The 13,541-nt window shown below is 39.4% G+C and overlaps 1 protein-coding gene across 2 annotated transcripts in view; it reads left to right on the top strand.

Annotated features, from left to right (window-relative positions):
• SMCHD1 (structural maintenance of chromosomes flexible hinge domain containing 1) overlaps positions 1-11,830 on the top strand; it is a 142,892-nt gene extending 131,062 nt beyond the window's left edge. Inside the window, exons 44-47 of one of the 2 annotated variants that reach the window (XM_006030106.3) lie at positions 1,186-1,357; positions 4,941-5,099; positions 5,903-6,017; positions 7,034-11,830. In XM_006030106.3, the coding sequence (XP_006030168.2) occupies positions 1,186-1,357; positions 4,941-5,099; positions 5,903-6,017; positions 7,034-7,133 (546 nt within the window). In that variant the 3' untranslated portion in view covers positions 7,134-11,830. The remainder of the gene's footprint in view (positions 1-1,185; positions 1,358-4,940; positions 5,100-5,902; positions 6,018-7,033) is intronic. The other variant, XM_006030105.3, reaches the window with a different exon arrangement.
• Positions 11,831-13,541: the final 1,711 nt, after the last annotated feature.

Below are 13,541 nucleotides of genomic sequence, written 5' to 3'. Positions count from 1 at the left end.
TTAGGCTGTGAGGCACTCTTCTTTTTTAGGTTTGGTGAACATAGCAACAGAAATTTGGGATCCACAAAGATGATATCTCTGGAGCTGAGTAGACTTGTATTCTGACACAGCTCACTGAGGTTTAATAGAAGCAAGTTTCAGCAGGCATGGGCCATCCTCTAAGAAAGTTCCATCACTCGTCACTTTGTATCTCAACCTCAGAATTTTTCCTGTCCTATTTACATATTGATTCAGTATTCATAAATAGAATTGAACTGTTTGTATGTCAAGCCCTGAGGGCTCATTAATGTCTTTTATAACCAGAAATATGTAGGAAGGGGTCATGTTGCAGTGGGCATCCCAAGAAGAACATCCAGTTAACTCTATGGCCCTGCAAGATCTGAAATTAGATAGCTTTATCAATTTGGAATCAGTGCGGTGTGGGTTTCTTCTGTCTGTCTGTCTGTGAAGAGAATGGGTCATGGTTGTACAGTATCAGTTACCTGCATTAGAATTGATCTTGGCCCTTGAACCAAGCACTGGAAGAAAGAAACTCTTTGTATATCCACATAAAATTGGATAGAATTTGAAGCATATGATTTACTTACATATTTATAAACATTTCTTTCTTTCTTTGCCTTATAATATGAATGCCTCACTATGCATGAATAAATTATCAAAATAGATGCCAGTTAAAGTACCACTTTGCTCTAAAAGGTAGCTGTGCAAGTGTGCTTCCATTTTCTCAGCAAAAATTACTTTGAATGAATTTTAGTCACTTCTGTTTGACTTTGAGAGAGTACATTTTATTTCTATAAAGCCAGCACAGTTAGAAAAATCAGTTCTTATTCTAGATCATGTATTATCCATAGATGATGATGATGATGATTGCCTTCCAATTACAGGACCAAATTCTAGTCTGGAATTACTTGCTAGTAGCGATCCAAGAACCAAGGAGAAAACTGGGCATAGATCTTCTGGGTCTCTGAGTTTCCAAGACAGGAAGAGTAATAGGAAAGGTCTTTTAACTTTTAAATTGAGCATGATTGCTCTATAATTTATTGAGCTGGAATAATCCATGCAGTATCATGGTGCAATTTTTGAAGAATTACTTTTCAGTACAGAGCCAACCTTGTTGGAATGTATACCTATCTTTACATTCTTTTAAATGGTTTACTAATTTAGTATCACTTTATACTTATATAGGTTGTAAAAATTGCACATTGCCCAACATTGCTGACTAGGGAAGGAGATAGAATTCGCAGTAATGGAAAGTTTGGAGGCCTTCAAAATAAAGCTCCACCGATGGACAAACTCAGAGGAATGGTATTTGGTGCACCCATGCCAAAACATTACTATATGCTCTCTGGGCAGCTAGGTGGGTTGATTAAAATTGTAATAATACAGTATCAAATAATATTTAAAGTGATATTCTTTGCACACATCTTTGTGGAACATAAGGCTTAAAGTTGTGGAGATCTTTTTAAAAAAGAAAATACCTATACAATTACTTACTCGTTTGTGAATTCAAATTGTATTTGAAAATTTGGCTTCTAAAATCCATCATGGTTTGTCTTCAGGAAAAAGAATACAAAAAACAACTCTGAGAAGTTCCCTCTTATTGCTGTGTTAGTGAGAGAGTGCCTGTAGGTGCTACTTGTTCACAGAGAAGTATGGAAAAAAATAAATAAATTTGAGAGAATAAACTGGTTGAATCCCAAAGTCTAGGAAAATGTTGATTTCTTAAGTCCTGTCTTGATAGGAAAACGTACTTATACTGTAATCTCATACAGATCAAGTTCTGTCACTGAGTTCCATGAAGCAGAGATGTTGAAATAGATAATGGGCATCCTTATCCAGCCATTGTTACTTTTCTTATTGGATTATTACACCTACTCATATCATTAGATGCTGCTTTTCAGAAAACTTAGCTTAATAACTTAATGATAAACAAGCATATTGTAAGATACTGCAGCTTTTGATTTCTTATATTTTCCATAATCCTTTTAATATAATAGTACATTCATTTGTATATGTATTCATATTGTGAAATTATTTTACTTAACTTTTCAGAAACAAGGTTACTGTACCCTTCCTAAGTCCTTGCTTTCAGGAGAGGGAAAAGTGAAGGGAAAAGGACATTTCAAAGAATCCCAGGGTTAGAAGGAACCTTCCTAGATGCACAGGATTTGCTGTTCATAAAACATCCTGTATATCAGTGTTGTCCAACTTCTGAGCGGCCAAGGGCCACACTGCACTACCTGCTGCCGGAAGCCTAGGAGCTGGGTGTTAACCCTTCACAGGTCACCAAAGCCATCATTTGGACAACCCTGCCATCAAAAAGTCTTGCCCTTTCTCTTAGTCTTCCTTGATATTTGATCTAAATGTTCTGTATCACAGTATAAGCTAGTGATTGCCAAGAGGCATGCAGCAGTAGTGTGCTGTGAGCATGACATGGAGAGATCTTGTGATACACTTATGTGAGGAGGCAAGTGGTCTCCTCCCCTTCTGGCACCCTGTACCTGCCCCAGCTACTCCAGCAGAGCCTGTGGCTTCACTTCTAAAAGCTGCTGCCTTCCCCATCCTCAGGCAGCCCCTGTGCTGCTCTCTCCCCTCCATACACAGTCCCAGCAGCATGTTCCTCTGCAAAGAGATAGATGGGCAGATGCCTGGACAGAGCTGTGTTTTCCAATTCAGTTTACCCTCTCCACTCTTCCTGTGTGTGGGGGCTGCCCTTGCCCATGAGGTATAAACCAAGGGTTGAGAGGGGCAGACAGTGGAAAGAGCAGGGCACAGCAGGATAAGGTCCTGTCAGCTCAGGACCTAGAGCTAGATGAGTCTGCTCAGGACCCAGCTAGATGAGTGATTCTTAGGTTTTAATATCTGAAGCAAACCTTAAGTTTGGTTCCCAACTGGATTAAAAAATAGAGAGGGCTTGCTTTCTGGTTATGAGGTCATTCACTCAAACATCCAGTACAGGTGCAGTATTCCCATCTTTATTCCCCATCTTTAAACCATCCCACTTAGCTCTAGCTGTTTCTTCTTAAGAAAGTAGAAATTTTGCAGGAAGTAGTGTTCTAGGACTTGCCAATAGGGTCTTAAAAGCTTCATCAGACAGGAACACAAAATCCTGAGTTCCAAATCCTGACATTAATTTAATTCAGTTCAAAGACCATTTCATCCTATCTTTACTTGCAGCAAAAGAACAATAATTAAAATCAAGCAGCTACATAAATTTAGTATTTTAGTTGCATGTCGTTTCTAATGAAAGTCAAAGAGAACTGTACTCTCTCCATTTGATCGCTCCATTACTTTTCTGTTGTCTGTCCTGATAGCAATGAACATTTATTTGTGTTGGTTTGTATTTGTGGTTTTAGGTTTGCTTGTTGCCTGTGCTCAGGTATCCTATTTTATGTTGATAACAACGGTCTATAATGTTTCACAGAAATCATTGAAACTTGCATTTTGAAAGCCCCTTCTTAATATTTCTCAAGTATTTCAGCACTGAACATGCTGTATAACCAAATAAAATAATATATCTTCTAAGCCAGTGTTGTTGAACTTTTGAGTGGCCATGGGCTGCACACCATGGGTTGCCCCCCCCCATCATTAACCCCTTGCTGTACAGGTTGTGTGAGCAAGAGGCAGAAGCCAAAGAAAGCAGAAGCACACTAGATACAGCACGGGGGACTGGTGGTCAGGCTCAGGAACCTGCAGGCTCTGAATTGGATAACTATGTACTATACTACTAACTCTTCATATTCAGCTAAAGAAACATGATTTAGTTATCTGATGCATCAACAGCAGTAAGCATTCTATTAGTCAAATTAATCCTTTGTTTGCACCAGCATTGCCCTATTGTCTTTGCTGTGTTTTCATAGGTGCAACTGAAGGAACTTCAGGCCTACTGTACACTACAAAACTTGACAGGCAGAACTCCAGTTCCCTTGGCAAAACTTTAAGGTCATGCACACTTGAAGTCCGGGGGTCGGACCCGATGATCTATTGAGTCCCTTCCGACCCTAACAACAACATCTATGAATCTACTCTGTGGCAACAAAACTCTCCACTCTGCTGCAGAGTTTCTTCACCTCTTCTGAGTGGAGAAAGGCTTTTGCCACTGCCCTACAGCTCCCTGAAAGGCATATGAAGATATTTCTGTGCCTTCAGCTGGTTCCACAATCCATGTAGCAGCTGATGCCTTCTCAGACTGCTCTGCACTCTGGTATGGCTGCTGTAGTAGAGCCATGTAGTTCCAGAAGCACACGCGTACACCTGTGTTTTGGTAGCTTGACAGTGGCAGGTACTGCTGAAACTTCCTGCTGCCAGACTAGCTTAGAGCGATGAACACTGCTTAGCAAACAGTCTATTTCACAGGACTGGGATTCAAATCATTCAAGTCTCGCATTTGAATTCTGTAGTGCTGAAGGAATAAAAATATTTAAAACCCCTCAGGATATGTCTGTACACCATGCAGTGATATCTGAGCTAGTTCAGCACACCCTAGCTTTAGAACGAGCCACGGTATCCCTGTGTTGGTTCACATGCAGCGTTGTACTAATTAGCACTGCTGAACAGGTACCAGAATTAGCCTGAGTACCACTAGTGCTTCCTTATACCATACCCACCCACCTTTATTGTCACCAAAGTTAGCAAATGTGATTTGGAATGCAAAAGAGTTAAATAAAGTGCCATTTTCAGAGTAAACTAGCACTTCAAATTATCACACATTATGTTAAAAAATAACTTCAGAATGTTGGATGTGATCTTTTTCAGCCTATTCGCAACCCTTTGAACCATTATAGTTCCAGGGGGTCTGCAACAATTTTGAATGATTCTTTATGTTGATGGCTTCCTTGTATTATGCCTGGCAGTCTCTTATTGAGAGCCAGTTTTGAAAAATAGCCTTCATTATTTTATTGTTTTGTGTGTTTTATGAAATCTTCTGTTTCTTTAATTAGAACTTCTTCAGCAATACCGTACATCAGTGATAAAACTTAATTGTGCAAATAAGGACCTTGATTCACAATTACAGTCCCTGAAAACTCCAGAGATGCAAAAGAAAAAACAGGAACTTGCTGAACAAGAGAAAAATCTCAAGCTAGTAGAGCAGAAACTGGGTACGTAAGAACTTTTTGCTAACACCCACTTGTCTCTGAAGGGGAACTGCTAATAGAGTACTGTACATCTGGATGTAGTTATGTTAAAAATACTAGAAAAATTAAACCACAAAGACAAAATATGCTAAAGATTGGTTTAAAACTTAGTTCCCAACATGGGCTTTTATTTTAGCTTAAAATTAGAATCTTGAATTGTAGCTTCTAATTCTTAAAGATCAAAAAAAGTACAAAAGCTGTTTTAAGTGTTCATGAAAAACCAGATGCACATTGCATAAAAGGGTGTCTTTTACTGGTCACGCCTTTATTATCTAAAGTGACTTGTGAACATGAGACTATGATCTCACTAATAAGAATTACACATTTTTATTTTTTTGCTTTCCAGCGTTAGGAAAAGATGCTAGTTCAAATCACTTAACAAAGAGATCAACTAATGCGTTTTCCTAGCAAGAATAAAATGTTTTCTAACTAAGAAAATACTATCTTGATTCTTTTATGATAACATTTCAAAATGTAATAAATATGTATTGAGTTGATATAAAATGATTTCTATGATATATTTGAAAACTAAGTTTTGATTCCCACTAATCTATAAACTCCACTAGTAAAGTGTGCAGTAAGTAATTGTTTTAGGTATGTGTTCCTTGAATGTAATCACTTCTGTATGTTGAGGAGACAACAAGTCTGTATCAAATAGCAAGACATACTTATTTTGAAACACATTTGCCTCATTTCATGAATGATTTTATAATCAACAAGGTAAAAATAACCATTTTTAACGCGTTCCTATTTATCCTTATTTGAAGGTATGACCCCATCAGATAAAGGCTCTGAATCATTTCAACCAACAACACTTGATTTTTCGGACAGCCCCATTCCTCCCAAAAGAATGAGAAGAGAAATGGTAAAAAAGTTATATAGGTAGGTCTGTTCTGAATAGTCATCATTTTTCCATTAGATAAATTAGAAATGAATATGGGTTTATTTTTGCCCAGGAAACAAACTATTTTTAAAAATATCTTTTAACTTTAGTGTACAGTGACCAGTCATTAAAACAGATAGAGATTGTGTGCATGAGAGAGAATTCCCAAGACTGTTAAAACTTCCTGCCAAGCTTGTACTGTCATGAAAGCTTTACAGAAAATCTTTACTACTCAAGTTCCACTTCCGTCTGAGGTTATTGGCTGGCATCACAGTATTCTTCCAAATCCTCAACTTTTCCTGGTATCTTCAACTCCTTCACACCTTAAATTCAACACCCAGCAGTCTTAGCTTGCTAGTCCACATTGAGCGCACGTGCTATAAGGAGGCATCCTTCCCATGTAGGCTGTGCCAAACATTTCTATGGGATGTGATCTGTAGTACCACATGCTGGCATAGAGAACAGGTAGCAGATCTTCGTAATGCTTCTACTTGTGCCCCACCACTCTGGCACGTTAGTACACACTTCAGTTTGTCCCTTTGCACTATATGCAGGAAGTGAGTGGCATATTGTGTTTCTTGCCATCCAAATTTCCATGGAAAAATACATCTTGGCCTTACTTTTTGGTAGCATTTTCATGTGTTTACTGTCCTTTTCTTTCTTTTACTTTGTCTTAATGCAAGACTTAACTAGCTAGTCAATTGAGGTATCTAAATGTTATATTACTCTGGTATCACCCCTCATTCTTATCAATTTAACTATAAAACTGTTAAGTAAAACAGTGTCCTGTTTACGGTATTAGTATTAGACTTTATCTTAGACATTCCACTGAGAACAGTCCGTCTAGGCCAGAAACTTCACAGACAGTGCATTTGAAGTCTTTTGAGGATGAACCTTAGCTAGTGTAAATTGTCATACCTTTCCATAAAGTGTAATAATTTATGCTAGTTGAGGTTCTGTCCCTTTATAACTATTCTAGAATTGATTTGTGAACCCCTATACATTTTTTATTTAGTGCAGAAGAATGGATCTCTCCTACAAAGAAGCAACAGCAGCAGCAAATGCAGACCTCTACATCAGAATTTAATGGAACGCCACGGAAGAGAAAGGCATAGACCAATTACATTTGTTGAAAAGTAACTGTGTATTGAAAAATGTGAATAAGCTCATTTAAAGAAATATTCATGTTGTATTACAAATTAATATGAAGATTTTTATACAGATAGAAGATATAAATGTATTTCAGTTAGTAGCAACAGCAATTTCCTAAGTAAAAATTGGTAGTCTAATTTTTGTATAGTTAGCTTTTATTTCTAAAATTTTTCAGAGTTTTTAGGTTTCTGAATGTGGAAAAAGCTTAAAATACAGCCTTTTTTATTTATGAAGATTTTCAAACTTTGCAATAAAATTGCTGCAATATAGAGAATGTTGCCAGCACAGTGTGGTGTTGGGATTAACGTGGTCGGAAACGTGGTGAAATGTGATTGTCATTTAAAAAGTGTCTGAATCCCTTTTTGGAAAGAGGACACTCTGGACTGCCCTGTTTAGGTAGAAGAAATAATTACTAATGCCAAGAGAAAATATTATTAAGGCTAAGTACAGACATTCAAAAAGCCTGTCACAGATGGGCTTTTATCATGCTTTACTCTAAAAGTGCTATAAGTTAGATAGCATTTGAACCAAACAGACATTGCCATTTGGCTCTCACTGCCCAAGGTCAGCAGATAGGGGCTCTTCCGTGCCTCCCAGCATGCCCCGCTGGCTCCCTGAGCTGCTGAAGACTGCCAAGCAAAGCCAAACGGGCAAGCCACCCCTGGTGGGCTGCTGGGCACAGGCCACCATGCCCCAAACCCCCTACTGCATCACCATGTACCCTCCCCCATGACCAGCCCTAGGCTTCCAAGAGAGCCCCAGGGTGAGTACCTGCTGACGCAACTTGTGCATGCCTGTGTCCTGGCCTGCGTGCACCCCATCATGGTGTCCCATGCCTAAGCAAGAAGACTGGGAAGCTTAAGTGAATCCTGATGGTCTCCCTGTGTGACTCTTGCCAGAGGCTGTGGGACATCAGATGTGCCCACCCAGACCTGATTTGGCAGTAGCTTATTATGACACATGCACTCATGCCTGTGAGCCACCAGCTTGTTGTCCCATGCTTGCCCACCCTCTGCACCCCACGCCTGCCAAATACCTTGGACTTGGCCACTCACTTTAATACGACCAATTAGTATGAGGCCATCTAGGATGCCATGGATGCCATGGCACTCTGGCACCACCTCCAAACAATTGAGTGCCATTTCTGGGCCCGCACCACCTGATGGGTGTGGATTGTCCTGGGCACCTGGGATGTCAAACAATGGCTCCAGACCTTCTGCATGCACCAGGCCACCTTCACAGATGTTGTTGCCAAGGTGGCCCCCCACATCATGTGCCAGAACATCAGCATGCAGCCACCCCCAACTCTGGAGAAGTAGGTGGCCATCACAGTTGTGAGACTGGCCACCCTCACCACTTTTACATCTCCAGCCAGCTCAACATGGACAAGACCATGCCAGAGAGACCATCAGGGAGGTGTACCTGGTCATCCAGGACATGCTGCCCAACCTCTTCATCTGCCTTGTCAAGGCATGCTGATGGGCTCTCAGTGTGTACTTCAAGGCAGACAAGGAGAACGTGACATGTCACCTCTTGCATCCTCCACAACATCTGAGAGACCAGAGGGAGATCTGCAAAACCTAGGCTGAGGAGGCATGGTACGCAAACTATGCCTGGCAGCACGAGCACATGTAGCACAGGGATGGGGAAGAGGGCAAGTCTGAATCTGCGACACCCTGGCCAACCACCTGCATGTATCAGGAGCCCTCCCTGGATAAGTAGCACCAGAGGGCTTTGAGTGCCGCCCACTGTGGCACTGGGCCAGTGGTCTCCCACCCTGGGCTCCTCTGGCCCTGTGTCCTGGGTAATGCTGCCCACAACCCAAGCTGCCCTGGCACTGTTACCCTTCCCCTCTCCTTCCTCAAGCCCCCCGTATAACTGACCTGAATCCATCACTATACTACCAATTTTTGTCATCTTCAAATCTCACTGGCAATGATTTTATACGTTTTTATCTGTATGTCGGAGTTCTCATCGGGTGATCTGTCACCTACTGGCAAGTGTGAACGCAGTAGGGTGGCCAAGCCAGAGTGAACAACCAGGCTTTCTCATGGCACCAAGCAATATCATGCTGAAGCACCATGCTGGGGGAGCCAAGGTTGCTACATTCCTAATATTAGTTCCCAAGAGACGGTGCAAATTAGCTTGGGCCCAAATCTACGCTGATGTGACTGTGTTGCCTCTAATTCCAGAGGGCGTGCTTGTAGAGACTGGATAATGCTGTTCTAAGATGGCTATACTGCACTGCCTCCATTTTGCGAGATTCCATAGATCACTTTGTAGGTGTTAAGTTCAGACACAGGATCAAAAAGGTTGAAAAACACTTTTCTATATCATTGATAAAGATATTGAATAGAATTGGGCTCTGTAGGACATCAAGAGAAATGTACCTATTTGATGGCAATTGGCCATTTACAATTGCTGTTTGCAGTCTTAAGTTAATCATTGGTAGTGTACACTTTATTGATTTTTACATTGCTACCTTTTTTAATAAAAATGTTTTATATGGCTAATTAAATGCCTTCCAGAAGTCTAAGCAACTGTTCACATGCATCCTGGTGTAGGTGTATGCGTGCAAGATATGGTGATCTTGTTATCTACTAGCCAGTAGTATTAGGGGGTCCCTTCTTGTTAGGATATAAAAGGTGGAGTAGCCCCATTTGCCATTCATTTACTTCTCACTACCCAATGTAATAAATTATCTGTCCCTCTGCATATTCCATCACTGAGTTAATTTATTACCATTTTTAGTGGGTAGAATAGCCTCTCTTTTAGCCAGCAGACTTAAGTGAAATGTATTAAGGGCTAAGTAAAAGCTTTATTTTTTTTGCATCAGTACAGAGAACTGGGAATGGCAGAATACAAATCTTCAAATTTGGTCTGCTTGCAAGACAGCTATGCCTGACAGTGATGCATATTATCCTTTAAATAATTGTCCATATGCATGTTCTGTTGAGAGTGCTCATGTTAAGAGACTTGGAGAGCAAGTTCATCAAATGCACCTCACCTGCCATGCTTTGTGATTCACACCAAGGATAGAGTATGCTACAGCAACCAAATTCCGCACTGCCTTCTGGCTCAAGACGTAGCTTCTTGCGTTTTATTGAAGCTCTGCTTCTCGCCCCCCTGGAGGGCTCCTAGGGAGTCTGCTCTCCAACCCTGATGATAAACAACATCCTGCCAGTTCCATTAGCTGTTCTCTCCACACTCCCAGCCATTAGCTGTCCTCTCCACTCACCCTCCCACCCTTAGAAGGGGAAGAGCAGAGAGCTGAGGGATAATTGGAGAATGACAGACCCCCTATCACATTACAGTGCACTGTGCAGTAATTGCATGTTGAGCTACAAAATATAGCACTACAGATAAGTTCCTGTTTCATCCAAGAGCATTCTCATTATACCTTCACCAACTTCTGGTGCTACAGAGGGCATGTACATCTCTGTTAAGCATTATAAGGATTTAAAGGACAATTCCAGGACACAGGTGCATACCATGTGCCATGAAATCCAGCACCTGTTATCCCTGAAATGATAAGTGGTGAATAGAAAGCTCCTGTGATTTTGGGTAGAAGAGTTGCTTCACCTCTCCCTAGCCATGTATGGCTCAAGTGCTAGACTTCCTAGTTCACATGGATGATACTTGGGACCCAAGCATATGCACCAATATCAATATACTGCATAGGCATACAATGTGTTGTGTTGTATCAATAGAATTATCCTTAAAATGGTAAATTAAGTATCTTAATGATCATTGGAGCTTTTAGAGGTATGCTGTCCATATTCAGATTACAAAATCTATTCTGTATCCCCTTTGCTTTGGATATTACTTAGTTGAGAGGAAACTAAGGTACAATCAGCATGCCATGTATGTCCTAGGTATAAAATTGTGGAGAATGCCATAGTGCATATATGCTGTTACAAGTATTCTTAACCACAGCTAACACTGTTAACCCTTGAAGTTCAGACACACTGGCCTCATCTACACGAGACACTGACTGCGCAGTAGTGTCCCCACACGAGTTCTGGGTGATGTTGACTATGCAGCAGCTCGTTACTACTGCAGAGTAACATGTCACGGTTCACGTTAGTAATACTACTAGTTTGTTAGTAATGCTACTGCATAATACTAATGAACTACTCTGCAGTAGTAGCGAGCTGCTGTGTAGTAAGTGTCTCATGCAGACTTCTAGTCAAAGTTGCACGTGGACAGCTGTGTGTTGAGTAAGTAACTGCTCATTTTCAGTCTGTAGAAAATACCTGAGTCTTCTAAGACTTGTTAAAAAAACATAATGAATGTTTCGGAGACCTCCTTTTACAATTGCTAGGATTTAATTTGTTCCAGACATGTTTAAATAATTCCTTTTTATTATCTTTTGTCCTACTTAGCCAGAGGTTTCTCACTAATACCTTGAACGCCTCTAACAACTGATTTAACCTTTTTTTTTTTTTTTTTTTTAATTAAAGTCTTCTGTGATTTGCTGAGTGGTATATTTTTGGACTATCTCGTAAAACGTTCCTACATAATTCCCAAACGTTACTTGCATTTTCACTTAAATATTTTTTTAATTTTATTTATCAATACACCCATACTCAAATATGCAAAACAGGACGTAGAGACTTGTATGTATAGTTAGTGTGTGTGTGTGTGTGTGTGTGTGTAATCAAAGGCCTCCCTCTCTCTGTCTCTCTAGATAGATAGATCTTTATATCTGTTATATATATATATAGGTACCCACATTTTAAATGTATGCTGACAATTTTAAAAAATATAGACTATATATATACACACGCACACATTTGATAGGATTATATATATTTTTTGCTAATAGATTAAATTAGATTCTAATCTATTGCACCCAGGCAACTAAAAATAAATAACTCATTTTTATCTGTCTGAGTGACATCTAACACAGAATTACCCTGACTTAAATTTCAGTATTTTCAGTTAGCAAGATATTTTGTATACATTTTAGACACTCCACACACATTTTACAAATGGTAGCAGTTGGTCTCTGGTACATGTATTCTAAATTGAAAAATTCTGTTTTAATACAACTTTTATTTTTATACATTATAGAAAAATGGAAGGTTAAGGAGCTGCTCAACCTGTTTTCGTGGCTGATTAGGTGGTTTATAGAAAACTCCCACCCATGTCCTGTGCTTTACCTGTTGGCACATTGAGCCATACTCTTTTAGGTTTTGTTGTGTTGTATTGTCAGTAATGTCAAAGCAGGTATTGATATCATTTAAATACTAAATACCATTTCACCTCTCCTGCCTGCATAGGGTGTTTCCAAATATATTTAATTTTCCAGTTATGTGAATCATCCCACCAGGATTCAGGAATAATTAAATTTCTTTTCATAAATGAGTATTTCTAATCTTCTGCAGTGATGCAAAGTTTCCAAAGCCAGGATCTCCTACACCCCTTAGAACTGTATGGAAATGAATGAAAGAACTGAGAGTGGAACAATGTCAGTGTGCTGACTACCTCTGTGTAGATTATGCATCCATCCCTCTTTTACCAGTCAAAGCACTTTCCAGAAAATGACAGATCAGTTCCAGCTATAGTAAATATAATATATTTTAAATGGAAGTATGTTTAAATCTTGATCAAATTTTAAATGTTGATATCAAGTTAGTACAAAATAAGTTGCATATTTTGCCACATGTTGAGCATCATTAGTATACCACAGTGTATATTTTGTACTGTATAAGTACTTACTTGTGTATCGTACAAAATTTTAGGAGGACTAACATTTATAAATTGCCTAAATTAAACTGCTATTATTGTCTATTACGGAGAATGCATTTTATAATTAAGGTTGCAATTAATCATTTACTTATAAATGTACCCAGCTTGCAGTAGAGTGCTTAACTGTGCACATGAACAGTTTCATTGACTTCAACTAGGACTATTTTCAAGCATTTAGTCAAATTGTTACAAGTTTTGTTGCACCAAAATTGTTTGTTTCCCACTGGAAAGAGAAGGGCAGATTATGATTCATTCTTCACCCCAGTGAGAAGAATCTTTTGCCTAAAGTGTGTCTTAAACTTTTTAAACATGGAAGCATTATGTCTAGTCCAGTCCTGTTGGCCTGAAGTTTAGTTATTGAAAGTTGATGAATAAAATCCAAGTTGATTTTTTTTGTATGTTTGTTTTAAATCACTGCTTTTACTAAATGAAATTAAAGCCTCTAAATTTTATATTTAACTTCCCATCTCACAGTGGCTGTACAGGATTTTTGAAAGAGAAACTTTAAATTTCATAAACCTCCTGGTTTTATAATGTTTCTGTGATTTGGCACACAACATCTCAGAAGAATGAGGCAGAGTTCCTGTTGGGGGGGGGGAAAAACAGTAATTGGGTAA

This window comes from Alligator sinensis, unplaced genomic scaffold (genome assembly GCF_000455745.1).
Source record: "Alligator sinensis unplaced genomic scaffold, ASM45574v1 scaffold318_1, whole genome shotgun sequence".
NCBI lineage: Eukaryota > Metazoa > Chordata > Crocodylia > Alligatoridae > Alligator > Alligator sinensis.
This window is presented reverse-complemented; position numbering and strand designations above follow the sequence as displayed.